The sequence below is a fragment of the Sebastes fasciatus genome, chromosome 2 (genome assembly GCF_043250625.1).
Source record: "Sebastes fasciatus isolate fSebFas1 chromosome 2, fSebFas1.pri, whole genome shotgun sequence".
Classification (NCBI taxonomy): domain Eukaryota; kingdom Metazoa; phylum Chordata; class Actinopteri; order Perciformes; family Sebastidae; genus Sebastes; species Sebastes fasciatus.
In genome coordinates this window covers 5413729-5433950 of record NC_133796.1, presented here as the reverse complement: position 1 = coordinate 5433950, position 20222 = coordinate 5413729, and the positions used below count along the sequence as shown (strand labels likewise).

Below are 20222 nucleotides of genomic sequence, written 5' to 3'. Positions count from 1 at the left end.
ATAATATTCTGCTATTTCCCAATAGCTGATCATTTATTTAATATATTTCCAGGAAAAGAATACAAAATTAATTTCCATGTCTGCTGGTAAATAGATGATAATTAGCAAATAACTTAAAAAAACCTCCCTGAATCATGACATTAACTACCAGGTTACATTCGTGTAGACAATAAGTCACACAATGGTGAGATTTGTGTCTGATCAGAAGTGTCTTCTATTGGTTTTCCACCTCCGATGAAGAGCAGCGCACAGCCGCTTCTCAAGGCTAAGGGCCCTATTTTAACCATTATATGCTATTTTAGCATATCGTTATTAAATAATGTTTATAATAAAGTCATTTTCGGGACATTTTGAGGTAAATATTGGGGTAATTTGGCAGTAATTCCAAAGAAATTTCAATTGGGTTACTTGCCAATTGTCACCTAATTACCATGAAATTTGCGGACCTGTAAAACGAAGTGTTACTGAATGAGTTTATAGCTTTTTCTGTGAATTATTTTTAAATATAAATGACACTGGCCGGGCCAATCAATACCACTTTCATGCTCATATATTGCCCGTATTTGTAGCACATTTCACGGGCCAATCAGTTGCTGAAATTCATTCTTACAGCCAGGACACACTGGACACGTGAGCAGCACGTGCGCCTTGGAACCTCTAGCTTTTTATTTTGGTGCCCATGTTAACAGGTTAGAGCAGATACACAGCCTGCGTGAGTAGAGATTCGAAGTCTCGCCTATTTTTTCATTAAAAACCGTGACTGTGAACTTCACTGTGGCACTGGAAGAAAAAGTCAGGGGATCACCCTGACTCCCCAACGTCATTAGGATCCGTTCTCTGGAGAAAATCAGAACTTCGTAGCAATCCATCCAACAGTTGTGGAGATATTTCACTCTGGCCAACCACCAGTGTCATCCTTAGAGCCACGCTGCTAAAGATCTGATTGTGTGGGATGTGCCAGTAAAAACAAGGATAAAAACCCACACTGTGGTCACTGTAGGTCAAGCACTAAAAAGCAAGAACATTATTTCCCTCAGGCCACATTTGTTCTATACATATAAGCCGGTAACTGAGCTACTTAACTTAAGGACAAGAAACTTTATTTTGGTAATATCCTGAGCACTGAGTTCCTGCTGGAAATGGGAAAGTCGTCAGTCCCCCTCTCTCTCGAGAGCCGAGCGGCGCCGTTCGCTCGGCTGTGCGAGCAGCGATAGCAGAGGAGAGCATTATTTGAAGTGAGCTGTTGAACAGAACCTGGCTCAAAATTGATTTGTGTTTTTTTTTTTCCATAATGTGAGTCATGCGAGGTTGAATTCCACTGCCTACGCCATCTGAATGTGACTCATGCTCGTTCAAATTAGCATTCCCCACGCAGCTCGAGCCACGGGCAGAAATGTACACAAGACAGATAGAGTGGAGACGTTGCGTCGGTTTAACAAGAGGTCATGCAGAATATACATGGGAAGGTCATTCAGGAGCATACTTAGTATTAAAACCTCATGATGATACAGATCGGCTTCTAATATGCATCTACTTGTTTTGACTCTGGTGCACTGACCTGCTGTATTAGTTTCACGACAACAACATCATTATCCTTCTCATTATCATCATCTTCACTTAAAGCTGAACTAGGCGAGATTGGAGCAAATATGATGATGATGATTTCACAGACCGGAGGAAAACAAGCAGTAAGAGCTGATCTGAGGTCTGCTGTCCATCTGCCGTCTATGAGAGCCGGCTGTCAATCACTCATGAACTCCGACCAAACGGTCAAACTAGGCAGCGCTGATCAAATATGAATCAATATTATGTTACGTTAATGCCTATTTCTCTCCTCAGATGTTTTCAGAATCATCTTGTAGTGCACGGTTTAGCTGTAAAATGAGAAAGTTTGTGACGCTGCTGCCGTTGTGAAATCTGGTGAAGGAATGCCAAGTTCTGGTCACATGACCGGAGTACAGTTGCGGTGCTTGGTGCTTCCTCAACTTGATCTCAGCATGGCTGCCGGGTCACAAACTTTCTCATTTTACAGCTAAACAGTACACTACAAGATGATTCTGAAAACATTTGAGGAGACAAATAGGCATTAACGTAACATAATATTGATTCATATTTGATCAGCGCTGCCTAGTTTGACCGTTTGGTCGGAGTTCATGAGTGATTGAAAGACGCTCATAGACGGCAGCTGGACAGCAGACCTCAGATCAGCTCTGACTGCTTGTTTTCCTCCAGTCTATGAAATCCTGCACATGCCGTTAGGAGCACCGGAGGAAGTTTATTTTGAAAAGACTGCATGAAACGAGCGGAACCTGACACATGTTGCTGGGCGTTTGTGAGGAATAACTTTTCGTAAGAGATTGTCTTTTTGTGATGGTTGTGATAAAACATTAATGGGGGGGAACACACACACACACACATAATATACTGTATACACACACACACACTCACCCCCAGCTTGCGGCTGCGCATGCGTACGTAGCCCTGCTTGACGATGTCGTTGAAGTTGGAGGCCATCTTCGGAGGGGGGGTAACCTGCTGGCCGTCGCTGTGGAGACCATCCAGATGTTTCTCCCCTCCCTCGACCAGTCCCTCGCTTTCCCGTCCTACCTTCCCAGAGCTCCCAGCAGCTTCTTTGTCCACCGTTTGGCGTCCTCGCTGTCCGTCTCTTTTTGTGTGTTTCCTCCCTCTAACACTTCCTCAACTCCGTCTCTCCTTCTTTCCTGAAGCTCTTCACATCTTCCCTTTTCTTTCCTTTTTCTCTCCTCCTTTTGCCTCTTGCTCTCCTTGTGTGTTTCCTTCACTCCGTCCTTCTTTCATTCACTCTTCACCGGACGGTTCTTCCTTCATCTCCTTCTTTGACATCTCTAAGAAATGTACAGACAGAGAGACAGAGAGAGAGAGAGAGAGAGGCAGAAATGGATATATATATATATTATTCATCGAAGAGTGAGGAGCACGACATTATCGTTCATTATTCATGCTGGTGGCACGCACCATTATTGAGGGCAAGTATGCGGGATGGATGCAGGGCATTGTGCTGTAATGTACAGAATGCTTTCATTGTTTGAATCGGAGTAAATGAGCACACGTGTAAACTTATGTGTGTGTGTGTGTGGTGCTATGGCATGAAGCTGTAACGCTCTACAAAGTGTATCACAGGAGGCAGCATCTATTAGGAGACACTGTCTCCAGGAAATAAAAATGTCTGAGGTTTAATCTGTTCTCTAATCAGAGTCTGCTTACCCATCATGCCACGCTGTTTATTCCCTGTTTCCATCTAGTTACATTTCCATTTCAAACACGCTGATCTCTTCATCCTTTCAGCATTCATTATGGTTGCAATGCCGCTGTAGATACGAGGTTACAGTATTAACGCCTTTGTGCAGACATGGATCCGGTGCCCTTAGCTGCTTCTTAGTTTGTTAAAGCTGCTTCTTTTTGATGTTAACAATCAAACGACTGTGTGACGTGAGTCGTCAGTAAAACTCTACAGCTCCCCTCAGCTGCATGCAGCCTTTTATCCTATTTTAGCCCAGATAAACCCACTGTACTCTAAATCCCCTTTCACACAGGCACTGCTATCCTGAACCATGGATGTATTAAGAGAACTGGCTACAGCGTTGGAGGCGGGGCCCCGTTCATTCCTATGAAAGTTAGTCAGTGGTGCTTGATGCCAAAATGGCTCGACATCCGACTGGCAAAGTACCCGGATCTCTCGGCGATCTTCCGCATCCATTGGGCCCATGGAGCAGACGAAGTAGCGGCCGCTCGGTCACATGGCTCGGTCACGGGGTCACAGCCGTCACGCTGTGGTCACGGCTTGCTAACTCCGCCTCCCAGCCCTCGGATTCAAATATTAGTGCATTTTACAACTTTTAGGACCTAATGGTTTAAATAAGGGCTATTAGAGTGTTCATACTGGGAAGTTGATTCACCGCAAAACAAATGATCCGCTTTATTTAATATCCGAGTTACAGACGTCTCTTTAACAATATAAGTCTCTGGGAAAAGGTCTTTTTGGGCCCAATGGCAACACGTGACAGACAGGGAAGCTGTAGTACCGCCGTTTGGCCACTACGAAAAATCCTGGGGTCATGGTCTGAACTTATCTAGAAACTAGAAGTGCACTCGGAGAGCGCAGACCTCCGTCAGGGCAAGTTTCATGTACGTCGCTGCCCTAAAGCCTGTGGTGTTAATGCACAGGTTGAGCGGAGTTATTAAAAAAAATCCATCGCCACCAGAATCTAATGGATTGTTCATTGTGCCACACCCCACCCCTCCAAAAAATTTCATTCAAATCCATTGCGGACTTTTGGAGTTATCGTCCAATCGGACAAACCAACAAACAAACCAACGCTGGTGAAAACGTAACCTCCTTCCTAGGCCTTCGGCCTTGGCGGAGGTAATGAGCCTAACGACCATTTTGCTCTTACGTCACGCTCAGGGTGGGAAGGATCTCTGGAAACGGGCTATGGTGAAGTGGTCCAAACATTTGACTTGTGTACCCCAGCTAAGTGTTGACACAATCAAATGTGGACAGATAAGTCTGTAAAGATCCCTTTGCATTTCCTGCATTATGTTACCCTCTTGCTTGCTTGCTAAATTGTTAGCCTCTGTGGCTTCTAGACGCCGACAGCAACGTTAATATTGCCGTTGCTTAGCAGCAGTGTTTTAACGACGTAACCACTGTGCCAAGCATATCGTGTACACGACTTCCCATGTTGGAAAATCAAGCTCACAAGTTTAATTTAAAGGCACCACAAGTCCAAATAAAGTGTTATGTCACATTTAGCTGATACAGGAAAGAGAGAGAGAGAGAGACAGAGAGAGAGAGAGAGAGAGAGAGAGAGAGAGAGAGAGAGCTGCTGTCACAGTCCTCAGCGTAAGAAAAATACACTCCTTCAGTCTGCGGATGGACTGGTTCAAACACACAGACACACACAGGAATGAGGAGACAACGATGTGCTTGACCTAGTGCTGGAGGAAGCCATGTGTGAAGTACAGCAGACACACACACACACACACACACACACATTTCCCCTCCAGAGAGCGAGTACACTTGCCGTCTTCATTGACTCACTTGCGGTAATGAAACTGATATACAAGAGGTGACGTGACTTATACGGCCATTTATGCATCCTGAGCATGCAGATGCACATGTGCAACCCAATGTGTGTGTGTGCGTGTGTGTGTGTGTGTGTGTGTGTGTGTTTGTGTGTGTGTGTGTTTGCCATCAGGCTAGGAGCAGTGGGGCAGACATTTCCCATAGGGCTCAGTGGTAAATCTCCCTGACAACAGTGGAACAGAGACATTAAACTTTAACAAGGGGATCATTAACACACACACACACACACACACACACACACACACACACACACACACACACACACACACACACAGAAAAAGCTGGCAAAAGAGGCTTATCATTATGGCAATGTTGGTTTAGCTAAGTGGCTCAGGCACAAAAGACTATTAAACAAACACACAGATTCAGACTGAATGGACGAGCACACAATGATGCAAACACACACAAACACACACACACACACACACACACACACACACACACACACACAGCTGTCAATGACTAGAACAAACATGTACATATGAATGTGTAAATACATCTATAATCTTTGTTTGTCCTAATGGAGGTGTTGATTTGCACCACCTTGGATAAATATTTTGTTCAGGATGCACCGTGTTCAAGGTGCGCTATTCATCTTTTATAACATGAATAAGTCAGTTGTGGACATCAGTATGGTCATCATAAATACTTAAGCACATCGCTAAGAAGACTAGAAGCCTCTGGTAGGCCTTACTCTTCACTTTCCATTGAGTACCACCAGGAACATGGGATTAAGGATTTTGGGAAAATATCAAATTGTGATTTTAAAGCTGCTCTATGGATCAAATGATTCTGTGTTAGCTCTACAGAGCTTTTTAAAGGGACAGTGTGTATGATTTGGTGGCATCTAATGGTGTGGTTGCACATTGCAACCAACTGAGTACCCCTCTGCTCACTCCTCCCTTTCCAAGACTGTAGTAACCGCTGAGTGCAAAACCGTGGCAACGCCGTCCGCCTCGTTCAAAGGTCATCCTTACCATGATAACACTACTTTAGGAGCCACTGAAGTCAAACGGCGGCTGGCGGTAACACGGTTTTGCACTCTGCGGCTCACAAACAGCCGTTTCACAGGTGTGTTGGAGAACTACAGTGGCCTTCAGGTAACGTAAAAGCGTGAAAGTCTCTCTCTAGAACCAGTGTTTGTCCATTCTGGGCTACCGTAGAAACATGGCGGTGCAACATGGCCACCCGTTCTCAGTCCCAACTCTTCAAATACCGCCATTTGGTTAAGTGCCCCGTCAGAAACCGATGAATGGAGTCACCCTTTAGCAACAGTATGTGACGAACCAGGTTTTCAACTAACTCCAATGTAAACCCACCCGCGGTGTTAATCGACAATCGGAGCAAGTGACGTAGTATTAATAGCGTGAGAGTCCGTTCAGGGCGGGTGGATGGTTCAAACCGAACACAAGACTTTCAACCAGAAGACCGCAGTTCGTGTCCCGTGTGAAACTAAAAGTAACGTTGACTTATGTGAAAGGGGTCGATCGTAGCAAGAAAAAAAACCAACCTCAAAATATCGATTGGATGAGGTGGAAAAGTTTGTGTGTTGAAGAAAGTGGAATGCAAACAGGCTTGGCGAATGAATCATGACGAACATGAGGCTGAAGTTGTGTTTGAATGCAGATTTAAATTGCAATTAATCTCTAAAAAAAAGTCACTTAATTTACTGTACTTGTGCCAAACTAGTGTAAGTTTAAATGTAACTTACAGCAGAAAGCAAAAATCAGCCATTAAACTTAGTACTGATGTACTGTGTTTCCAGCTGCTGGCAGCGAGGCAGTGTGTGCTATAGCAGCAGATGACTCCTGGAGGGGCATCACGTTTGATGTCTGGGTGGATTGTGCTTCTTCCAGCTCACCGACCTGCGTGCCACACCTCAGGCAAGGCTGGAGGCTAACCCCAAGTACATGGCTACACATCACAGAGGGCTGCACGTTGGGCCACATTCGGACAGAATGCCATCAACTACATATGACTCAGAGGCGGCAAAAAGACATTTCAAGGCTCTTGTGATGCCCCAGGTCCGGCTGTAGGCCAACTATTGTTCCAGACAGTGGCCGGACACTCTGAACGCTACAGCTGCTGTTTTCACACAGCTGTGTTTGTGTTTGTCCATTTGCTGTTTCTGCAGTATCAATATCGCTTTTAGTTTTTTGTTTTATATTAATTATAAGTGTCTGACAACATTATGGAAAATAAACAAGCCCATTCGCACATGTAAATGTCACGATAATGCGCAAGGCGTTTAGCGTGCAATAAGTACATCTTTCTTGATTTCTGCGTGTCATTTGTACGCCATGTATTCTGTACTGACTGCAATGTAAACGCATCCACGTATACATGCTACGGCAAGAGCTAGTGACGTAGTATAAAAAGAAAGAAAGACCATTTATGGTGGCCGGGTGTGGAGGTGGATGGGTCCAACAAACACCGGACTTTTAACCAGGAGACCGGTGTTCCAGACCGTTGCTGACCGGTTGTCACATGACAAATGTCACTAACGTAACTTACAAAACAAAACACCGGTCACCTCGCCACCCGCCCACCACAAGTGGTCTTTCTCTCTTTTTATACTACGTCACTAACTCTTACCGTAGCATTTAATGCAGATGTGTTAACATAACAGTTAGTACAGAGTACATGGCATACGAATGACACTCGCTAGATCAAGAAAGACGTACTTATTGCACGCTAAACGCCTTGCACATTATCGTGGTTTTTATACGTGGATGGTCCAACTAACACTGGACTTTTAACCAGGAGACCAGTGTTCAAGACCGTTGTTGACCGGCGTTTTGTTTTGTAAGTTACGTTAGTGATGTTTGTGACGTGAAGTTTGTCATGTGTTTTATAATTGACGTTTGTGACGTGTTTTCTGTAGTAGTGTTACGTTGTGTCCGTACTTGTATTAATTTTTCTTAGTTTTCTTACTTATTGCAACCCCAACCATGATGTTTTTTCTTACCCTATAGCAAAGTGGTTTTCTTGCCTGAACCTAAGTTAGTGGTTTCCTTGCCTAGATCTAACTGCAGATGTTTGCGTGGCGTAAAAATGACACGCGAAAACGCTAAAATGCACGCTGAATGTCCGTGTAATGACGTGGTATTTATACGCCTTGGCGTTAGACCAGGTTGAATAAAATGTGTGTCTTTACCTTTTGCTTGATCCGGTCTGTTCATCCTTGGTCGAGTTTACCATAAAAAGTATTGATACCGGCATGTAGAGGGCGTATTAACCAGAATACAGCAACCAGTTTGATGTCATGGTGTGGACGACTCACAGGTTTAACATTATTAGCTGCAGCTTAGTAAATTCTCTCAGTCAGTCCGTTAAACAGTCACAGTCGCCGACGAAAACTCTGACCTCTAACCTTTTAAACCTTAATCATTTTATTTAAATAGCAGCTCTTGTGATTTGGAAACTGCACTCACTGAAATCCCATTTCGATATCAAAACATTCATCTTTCAGGCTTTTCAGGTACTAATGACTCAGAATGGTGGAAAAGCCTTGGTGCAAAATGTGCTGGGTTGTTTTAGAGCGCCGTTCTTCCACACTAGACAGAAGTGAAGCTTTGAAGAGACGGTGGAGAACGAGAAAGATGACGTTCCGACATGGGTGCTTGATTTTGTACCATTTTGACGGTTCTACAGTTTATGAGCTTATGAAACCAGACCACTGCATTTCATATCATTTTTTTTTTTTTAAGTATTCCTCTTTCAGGTCATGTGTCCCATACAGAACTCAACGATCCACCGACTATGCTATCATAATTCAGGTTTGATGATATGCTATTAAGCCCACTCAAACGAAACCAATGAGCTCCGGTATCTGCATAAAAGAGCTGTAACGACGGAGCTTGAATAAGCACTGTCATGACCAGAAGGACCAAATACAACGCATTCAGTGCCCTTCTCCCCCAAAACTCCTCTCCTTTCCCTCCCTTTCCATTAGTACCAACCATGTCATGCTACCATGTCGGGAAGGAGGCTAAATAACGCTCCAAACTTAAGCAAAATTTTAGCGAGGCAAATCTAGCATGGTCATTTTCAAAAGGGGTCCCTTGACCTCTGACCTCCAGATATGTGAATGTAAATGGGTTCTATGGGTACCCACGAGTCTCCCCTTTACAGACATGCCCACTTTATGATAATCACATGCAGTTTGAGGCAAGTCATGTTATGATTTGAGCATATTTTCTATGCTAAATGTAGTACCTGTGAGGGTTTCTGGACCATATTTGTCATTGTTTTGTGTTGATAATTGATTTCCAATAATGAATATATACATACATTTGCATAAAGCGAGCATATTTGTCCACTCCCATATTGATAAGAGTATTAAATACTTGAAAAATCTCGCAATTAAATATTTTAATAGGTTGACTGTCCTAATTTTCAAAAATGAAAAAGGAAGATATTGTATGTTTTTATTGAAATTGTCTCACACATCACAAATGGAAAATGAGATATCAGTTTCATTCAATGTTTTCTTTTTAATACTGGCGCCTGTAGACTTCCATACCAACGACTGTGAGCCTTGGAGCAGAAATCAATCTACGCTGTCGGCTAAATGAGCGTCATAATAATCACAGAAAAGCGGGGGAACGCCTCGGGAACCTGTCACAAACAGAGAAGAAGAAGAAGACGGGGCAATAAACTAACTGACTGGATTCTGTCATATAAAAGAAGGCATTGAGATAATACAAAACAAGAACTAGCAAAGACTTAATGGGTCAGTCGTTCATCTGCTTGAATAGTGATCAGTTATTAAAATCACACACACACACACACACACACACACACACACACACACACACACACACACACAAACACACACACACACACACACACACACACACAAAAGGCTTCTTATCTAGGCAAGATCTAATTCATAACAAGGGCACGACATCGATGCACTGATGCACCCTCATTGATCCCGTGTTGGCTCTTCCTGTGTGTGTGATGACACTGAATCAGTGGAGTGTTCACAGTCTATTCTGACTGACTAAGCCAGCTCTTCTCACCCAACAGTGTCTGTATATCAATGTCAAATGAACTGTGATGCGTTGGTATAAAGAGCGCGAACACTGAACAATGAATGTGAAAGAGATGGCAGCCTCTATCACCAGTAACAGCATCCGTGATGGGACTTCTTACACATGCAGTGAGTCATATTTTACTGGCTTTGTACATAAAAACAATAAAAAATATCAGCGAGGGGTTTTGCAGTCGCTCCACGTCAATATCAGTCACTCGTCTGTCATCTCGATGGATGCTGACACTTTAGTCATTCTCAACAGGCAGGCTGACTTGGCTCTCTGTATTTACTGGGAATGTACTTCACTGTTTACACTCTACAGCACAAAGTAGACAAGGATACCGAAAAGCAGCCTATACTGACGCCTTCAGCTGTCACGTGACCTCTTCTTGCAGGTGGTAGCGGTCAAGAGCATAGATGTATATACAGTATGTAGATACCACATTGGCCGGTTCAGCTCGTTGCTGCGATACTACGGCTGTGTATCGGCAAGAATCTGGCGATACGATACGTATCTTGATACGGTGGTCAAGATTCAATATATTGCGATATATTATGGTAGTGTAAGCAAGGGCGATATAAAACTGCATGTGATTATCATAAAGTGGGCATGTCTGTAAAGGGGAGACTCGTGGGTACCCAGAGAACCCATTTTCATTCACATATCTGGAGGTCAGAGGTCAAGGGACCCCTTTGAAAATGGACATGCCAGTTTGTCCTCACCAAAAAACTGAGCCCGCTCCGCTCAAAATCGAGTAGCGGTTAACAGATTAATTAAAAAGCGTTTTGGAGAATCATTACAGTATCACAAAACATAATATTGTGATATTCATGTGTATCGATATTTTCTTACACCCCTATGCGATAAGTCAGAGTCTCCGCCATATTGGGGAAGTCAGGAGTGGCCTGCAAACACATACAAGTGAACAGGGAGCTGCTGAAAAGCACGATAACGTTTACATTTCCCAACTGATTTCAATGTGTTGTTTTTATATTTTTTGTATGGATTAAACAAATGAGATATTAAGTCTTAATTAGTGACCTTTACTTTCCCCAAACATGCAGTTTGGGGTAAGTCATAGTCAAGTCAGCACACTGACACACTGACAGCTGTTGTTGCCTGTTGGGCTGCAGTTTGCCATGTTATGATAATCACATATTGTTTTATGCTAAATGCAGTACCTGTGAGGGTTTCTGGACAATATCTGTCATTGTTTTGTGTTGTTCATTGATTTCCAATAATAAATATATACATACATTTGTATAAAACAAGCATATTAGCCCACTCCCATGTTGATAAGAGTATTAAATACTGCACAAATCGCCCTTTAAGGTACATTTTGAACAGAAAAAAAAAATGTGCGATTCATTTGCGATTAAATATTTTAATGTATTGAGAGCCCTAATAAATACACAGAATTTACAGATCTGTAGAATATTACTACACGAGGCAATAGCTGAGCAGTTCAGTGTATGAATAGTCTGACTGTTCAAAGCTGGACGTGTAGGAGTCGGCCGTTTGTGTGTACGAACGTGCAACTACGTCAAACACTAAATTTCCAACAGACAAAAATGTATGTGTGTGTGTATGTTTGTGTGTTGTGACCTTTATCCTCTCCTGAGCATTTTCCTTCTCAGGTCGACACTTTTGAACATCAAAGATCACATCTGCCATGGGAACACACACACACACACACACACACACACACACACACACACACACACACACATACACACACACATCACAGTGAGCCACCTGTCTCTCCAGCCTCTCGCCTGCAGAGAAGTGACTCATGAAATCAGTCAGGCAATCAGCCCCTATTCCTCCATGCCTGTCTCCTCTCTTCTTCTTCTTCCTTTCACTGCTTTCCTCTCTTTTACTTACACATTCCCTCCTCTCATTTTTCCATCTCTCACTCTTCCATTCTCTCTTATTCATTCCTTTTGAGAAAATCGATGTACCTACATATCAGTCAGTTCATCTAAGATCCTGGGTCAGTTCTGGCATGCAGAGCAGCCGGTATCATCCACATACTGAAACGTAAACCTACCGCTTCATTCATTATTTCATTATTCTACAATTTAAGATCAAATTCCTTTTGGTTACGCACAGCTACAGGATTCAAATCAATATTAATGTGTGTTTATGAAGCCAGTTTTTCTTCACAGCAGTCGTCCATTCATTCCAAAGTATCCTCATGCAACGGTTCGTATGATATCTTTCTTGTGCAGAGTTAAAGCGGCAGTAGGCAGAATATTTTAACATCATTGGGCACACACACAGACTTCTACTAATTAAGCTGAACTAATTACAGACCTCAATCTTCATTGATTCCCTCCATTGGTCCAATTTTAGAACAGTGCAGCCCACACATGCATCAAACATCCCAACCCATGCATGGACACACACACACAAAGAAAAACATAAACACCAGAGAAATTGATCTGTTAATCAATCAGGGAACTCTGTCAATGAGCACATGACCGGCACACAACGGCGTCCAACAGAAATCTTTGGAGCAGTTCACTCGGTTGGACAAAACAGAAGCCATTAAAAGGTGAGGTTTATAATAAGGAACTGATGAAGCAGTCTACTCTACTGTATGACACCTTCCCCCTAACAACTGGCACATCTGTGCATGTGTGAGAGCAGGCTGCAGGTGCTCAACAGACACGTTGATATCCTCTTTCTACAAAGCAGTTCTCTGCAGACGTTCAGCTATTTCATTTCATGGCAATTTAATCGATACGTTTTGTGCAAGTGGAATTTTTGACCTGATAGCTATAGGGTGACAACATATGGGGGTAAAACATTTTCATTCATCCTCTGGTAAACAAGAATAATCATATCGAAATTCATGAAAGTCATTCATCTTCAATATCTTCTGTACAAAAATGTATAATGTTTTGGCCGGACTCGATCCAGCTGCTCGTGATACAGCTCATGTATATACTCTGTAGGGCTGGGTATGGTTTAAATACACCCTTAAAGTGATACCGATACCAATAAAGTACTTAATTTGATACTCATCATGTGAATGGAATCTGTGTGTGTGTGTGTGTCCCACTGGAGAGCTACTGGAATAGTCGCCTGAATGCACAGTAGCTAGCCAGTGGGATAACGTTGTGGAAGCGTAACAACCACCCTCCAGTTCCCCCCCCAGGTTAACACTAGCCCCGTTTCCACCACAGGAACTTTCTCCCGGAGCTAAGAACCTTTTGAAGAACTCATTGCGTTTCAACTGCAGAGATCAGAGTCTAACTTAAGTTCTGGGGAAACTTTCTGGGGCCTTTTTACCCCCCAAAAACGCCCTTGTCGGGGAGAAGTACTTTCTAAAAGTATAAAACTTTCAGGGATGACTGTCGCTGATTGGTGAAACACACACACAGCACCGCCGCTTCAACAGCTTCAACAGCTTCAACAGCTTCAACTGTTGTACCGCTTCATTCATAAAACAAGGAAGTACTCTAGTATCGATTTAGGACCATTTTAGGACGAGGGGAGAGCATTTCAGATGCCATTAGGAGCACCGGAGGACACCGAACACCGGAGGACACAAGAGCACATGACTTTTTCAGATTACCTGTCTCATGCACTAATGTCAGGATATAGCGACCGTTTTATAAAGATAACTGTGTTTAATCATATTTGCTCCGTTTCTACCCACTGCAGCTTTAATTTAAATAGTTTAATCATCTCTAGTTCATTTATTTTCTCTGCTACTGCCACGATATAACATACATACAAGTTCATAGATTTTTGTTTATTCACTATGAAAAATGATACATGTGTAGCATCAACACAATGATCACAATCTGTAAAGAGCGGAAAGCTTTGAGGCCGAGTCTTCATGAATTTTCAAAGAGAAAAGCAGACAGAATTGATTACATGTCACCTTGAATTATTTGCAAATCAAGAAAGAAGGAAAAAGGAAAGAAAGAAAGACAACAAGGAAAAACAAAGACAGATGGGGAGAGAAAAGAGAAAAACATAAACAACAGGAGAGAGGAGGAGGAGGAGAGCTGGTGAAGAATCAAAGCAACTCAGATGATTCTTTGATTGGCTGATTGAATTTTCTTGTTCCAACAATAATGAAACTGTGGCCAATCCTGTTGGCACTTTACGCCGTGGCTGTGGGTGTCTGCGTATGATTGATAGCAGGCTTTACTGTATGAGGAATTGAGCTTTTCTAACCCAGTTTCACCCTGTAACACCTTTCAACAAACACTATCTCACTCACACACACACACACACACACACACACACACACACACACACACACACACACACACACACACACACACACACACACACACACACACACACACACACACACACACACACACACTGTCCTTTCCTCTTCCATTTCTCCTCTCATGGCAATCCCTCTATCACATTTTCTGTAACCCCGGCCCATATTCTCATCCTATTACTGCGACACACACCTGCACATATTCTCCACAATGGTACACTCACACACACACACACGCACGCACGCACGCACGCACGCACGGACACACAGGTGCATGTAAAACCACAGTCTACACCTGCACATAAAACACTTAGAATCCACACGGATTCCTGCACAGCTCCTGAAATTCTGCATACTGAGCAATTTACGATTTCCTCATCCCAAAACATTGTAGCGGGTCAATCACAATATTATATGTCTTCCATTTAGGGATGCTAATTTTGAAAAATGTTCTTAACCGATAACCGACCCTCGTTAACCAATTATTAACCGTTAACCGACAATATTTCTTTAATTTCTTTTAACCGTTTAAACCGATAGCGTTAATCGGTTAAAATGCTTGATGTCGGTTAACGGTTAAACGGTTAATTATTAACATCCCTACTTCAATTACATTGATTTATTTGAATAGAAGAAATCCAGTGGTATCACAAAAGTTACCATGCTCTTTTAGATTAAACTCCATCATCAGAAGCAACTACCAATCAAGTGCCAACCACAAAAACACCAAGCCGGAAAAAAACCCCACAGGTCTATTACAACCTGATCGGACACACAGCACTCAAAAATGGCTCAGCACGCAAAAAAATGCTCAACACAGCAGCACAAAGTCAGCGCCGTCCAACACACAAGACTGTGTTTACTAAACGCTGAAATGTAGCAGGAGCGTTAGGCACGCCAAACAGCATCAGCGGTGACTTGTAATATGAGCCTAATCGCAGAACGCAAAAATCAAAAACTGCTCTGATTGACCTGCAGACACGATGGCCTGGAAGGGCACAGAGTTGGAGCCTCTAGACCTTTGGTAAGACCCCCCAAGACTCGGAGCTACCAGGCCCGCAACGAGGATGGCTCAGCGCGTAAAGACAACGGCAGCGGCGTTTTTACTCTGACACTAGTTGCCAGGGGAGGGAGAAAAAAAAGCCTTTTTCTAGACTAGCGTTTTTCGTAGTGAGGCAGCCTGACGCCGACTGTCTCCACCCTCCGCCAGGGACCAGGCCACTGCCCGCTATGCAGACCACTCGCACCAGTGCGCCTTCCAGGCGTCGGCGGCTGCTGGAGCGCTGCCTACTCTGCTTGCATGCAATTTAAGATTTATTTCAAACCAAGTTATAATGCACTACTGTTTGATAATATCATATAATATAAATGCTACATTATATACTTTTTAAAATGTGTAAAAATTAAACTTAAATGCTGCTCATCTATTATCTGTCACAGCCTAATAACATTTCAAAAGTATTTTCAAAGCATCTGAAAGTGTGCTTGGGTGCTGCGGGGGTTTGAAAGCACTCACCTACAACTCAATTGGCTGTGTTGAGTGGTGAGAAGCCAGTGAGGGATCATATCGGTTGCTGGTGCCTTTGGTGGAGGGAGACCCTGAATGACTCAGGGAGCACAGAGCAGGACAGGGGACCCTAGAGAATACAAGAAACTTCAGTCAGAACCAAGATTTTCTCTGGACACTTTTTTTTTAAAGTTCAGTATGCAGCAGGTCTGCACTGGTATATATTGCTTCTTGGAAATAGCTACAGCCTTGCACTCATACGACATGAGTCAAGTACGACACTGACAAAAGATCTCAATTTCTCCAGCCTACTCGGCTTTTATATATTACCAGTGATATAGATAAAAGCATTACACCCTAAAACAGCACAAAAAAACACAAACTCACTCAGTGCTGTGTGACATATTTTAGCTTATTTCAAACAGTTGTGTGGTGACTAATCTCTATAAACAGATATCTGTATATGAATGCAGAATCTGTAGGCAACGGGACAAGTTTTTGGTATCCGAAGCAGGGTCTGAAATTAGCAGCCGCCACCCGCCAAATGCGGGTAAATTGTTGGCAGTGGAGGGAAAAGTCGTCAGGCCATCCACCACTTAGGCAGACAGATGGAAATAGAGAACCGGTTCCTGTTAACGGGTTCTTAGTTGTCCGATCCCCTGGCATGTCATGCCTCCATGACTATCGACTCCTCTGTGTTGATGCTTTCTGACAGTTACGCTGCACAATGCGCGCACTGTATCATGTTTCAGTTTGTTTGGGACCGGAGCCACGGTGGAGAGAAAAAAAAAGTGCTCAACAGCATGGCGCCACTAAACCTGAGGGGACGCACCCTATTGTTTCCCTGATAATGTGACACTGTGAACAACAAATCTGTGTTGAAATCAGCAGGAGGAGAGTTAGTAACGTTAGCTGATAGCAGCAGGTGGGCAGCTCAGTGCTGCATGGTTAAATAATGAAGATACTAACATTAACGGAGGTGCCATTAAGTTACAAGTATGAGGCGTTCAAACTCTGCTCTGGAAAAATAACTATTGGGCAATGGTAAATTACAACGTTATCATGATGTGTTCAAATGTAATCTCGTAAAATTATGTTTTGGTAAGAAAATTAAATAAATCCAGCTGTATGTAGATGTTTTCACAGCAATATAAAATAGATATTAGAGAATTATGACTTGTTTAACTTCATAACACTGGCTCTAAGCAGCTTGCCAAGATTTTTTTTAATCAAAGCAAATATTTAAATAATCATATATATATATATATGTATAACCACTATAGATGACAATAGCAAAGTACAGCACAGTACTGTGTACAGTACCCTCCCACCCCCGAAAAATAGGGCTCCCCCGGAAGCCACGGTGTAAAAGTTAACGCGATAATAACGCCACTAATTTGTAACGTTAATCGCATTAACACAAATCGATGTTATGGAGGTTGTAGCGGGATCATTTTTAAAGCTAGAGTGAAGATACTGGTATCATATGAAACTAGAAAACCTAAGAAATCCATTGGTACCAGCCATGTCACAGTCATCTTGTCACAGAGGAGGTTAAATAACGCTCCAAACTACATTTTGGTGAGGAAAAACTGGCGTGGTCATTTTCACAAGGGGTCCCTTGACCTCTGACCTCATAAGTCAGATAAGGCATAATTCGTAGTGTGGTCCTTTCAGAACGAAAAACTACTTTAATACTGGATGTGAGACTAATGTGACAGCAGCAAAGACAGACAATGAGAGGAACTGAAAGGAGAAAGGGAAGGAAGCAATGATGGAAAGAACAAGTAAGAGAACCAGAAGTGGGGGAGTTTAGGATGAAACGGAGCATTTCAGAAGCTCAGCTCAGCTCTTCCTCTCTCTCTCTCTCTCTCTCTCTCTCTTTCTCACACACACACACACACACACACACACACACACACACACACACACACACACACACACACACACACACACACACACACACACACACACACACACACCCTCATGCCTCTCCCCAGTCTGCCTCAAGGCTAACACTTGGGAAAGCGTCAGTCTGTCTGCTCATAACTATCTGTCACAGATAACGGCGGGGATAAACACACACACACACACACACACAAACTTGCACTCCCACGCTCACCCACAAACACGTCCCTGGACAGCTGGGCCATAGACAGACAAGACACTGCGTCTCCAGCCCCGTATCAGATGATTGTATGCATACACTACAAACACACACGCTCGCTCACGGCCACAACCACTCACACGTTATCTCACACATCACAAGAGACAGCTCTCTTCAGACCTTCAGAGCGGACGCTGGTTGGATTTGTCAACTATTTGGATATGTTGAAATGAAAAGAGCATTTTGACAACACCAGACTGGAGGAAACTAAAGCAATGACCGACAACATGTGATTAGAACATGACCATAAATGAGCAGAGCTAAGTCACCATGTTAAAAACAGGGAGTGTGTGTATTATATCAGTGTGTGAGACTACATGAAGGCCTGTATTCATGAGTACGGTGACTGTGACAGCAGAGTGCCAATTATGTTCATTTGGCAGCCTGTCATGACTTTGCTTGTTCTGAAACGGGCAGGGCAGCCGACCAGAGAGACGTGTCAATACAAATTGGGCGCTGCTGTGTAATGCGGGTGTAAAACATTAAGCGTGGGCCTTCACAAAAGAGAGCAGTCTATGCTCGCGACACAGCGCAGTTTGAGCTCATGTTTAAGCTGCGCTCGCCACAGCGTGCAACACCCAAAGTTGGGCTTTGCTCGATGCAGCGAAAAGCCGCCGTGGCGCAGCGCAAACCGTTGGAAATAACGTGTTTCAGAGCGCACTGGTGGCGTTGTCGCGTTGTGTCTGAAAGGACCTTCAGTGAGTGAGAGACGGAGAGAGAAATGGAGAGAACTAAGAGAAAGAAATACTCAAGCAGGAGCAAAAAAAAAACAACTGATGAATATTAGTTTTTGCCAGAGATTCACACGACAAGTTCACAACAGAGGGGCGAATTATTCAGTTTTCTTTCCTGGAAGTTAAAGGTAAAATGTTGCAGTGTACTCATTATTTTGTTATTTTCATTCTTTAAAAGTCACCTGAATGCAGGAAACAAAGGGAGGACCCCTGGACTCACCGCTTTGATTTTGAAATCACCCCTTTTTTAATGTCTCAAGGTTGCCAAGTATGACACACAGACACACAGATATCAATAAAATGTCATAGACCCTTCCTCTACGGTATGTTATATACCTGAACGACTCATTGAATGTGTTTACATCCACCTGTTTTAATGTGGAGTGGAACTGCAGACAAAAGACAAAATATTTCAAAAAGGTTTTTAGGTTTGGCTGAGGTGTAAAGGTTGCTGTAACGATAACAACAAAATGCGACAATGGAAACAGACACATGAATTAAAATGTATTAAATCAAACTATATTATATTCCTCATACATGAAATGTGACCTCTGCATTTAACCCATTCTTAGGAGCAGTGGGATGCTGTGAAGCGCCCGGGGAGCAACTTGGGGTCTCGCTTAAGGACACTACGACATCCGGACAGTAGGAACCGGGGAACGAACCACCAATCATTTAGGGTGCTTTCACATCAGTAGTTCGGTTCATTTGGTCCGGAAAAAAACTGATTGGACTGTTTTGGCGATTGTCATCCTGCATCATCAGGACCCACATGGGGAAATCAAATTTATGCAGCACTTTAACGCTCCCAGATGACTGGTGCGAACACATAGTCACGCAGACACATGCATGAGGCGTATTACTGTGGGATCGCTGTCACACACTTTCTAATGGAGTTAATGAACTGACAAAGTGCACAGAGTTGGATATAAGCACAGCAGCTTGACCTATTAATCAGGGAAAATACACACACTGGTATGCTTCTATACATGGCCTTAAAGTGGCAGTAGGCAGTTTGTTTTTGGCATCATTAGGCAAAAATCCCATAATAACCTTTCAGCATATTGTAATTCAAGTGTTCTGAGCGATAACTAGACTTCTGCTCCTCCTCATGGCTCTGTTTTCAGGCTTTAGAACATCTAGCCCGTGATTCTGAAAACATTTGAGGAGAGAAATAGACATTAACGTAACATAATATTTATTCATATTTGATCAGCACTGCCTAGATTGACCGTTTGGTCAGAGTTTGCAAGTGATTGACAGCCAGCTCTCATAGACGGCAGCTGGACAGCAGACCTCAGATCAGCTCTTACTGCTTGTTTTCCTTCGGTTTGTGAAATTGCACAGGATCTGTGCAGATGCCGTTAGGAGCACCGGAGGACACAGAGGAACATG

At 43.2% G+C, this 20222-nt stretch overlaps 1 protein-coding gene across 2 annotated transcripts in view; it reads right to left on the bottom strand.

Annotated features, from left to right (window-relative positions):
* The window catches only part of dok4 (docking protein 4), a 66839-nt gene that overhangs the window by 27365 nt on the left and 19252 nt on the right, over positions 1-20222 (bottom strand). Inside the window, exons 2-3 of one of the 2 annotated variants that reach the window (XM_074659712.1) lie at positions 15936-16056; positions 2449-2864 (exon numbers count right to left, since the gene is read on the bottom strand). In XM_074659712.1, the coding sequence (XP_074515813.1) occupies positions 2449-2514 (66 nt within the window). In that variant the 5' untranslated portion in view covers positions 2515-2864; positions 15936-16056. The remainder of the gene's footprint in view (positions 1-2448; positions 2865-15935; positions 16057-20222) is intronic. The other variant, XM_074659720.1, reaches the window with a different exon arrangement.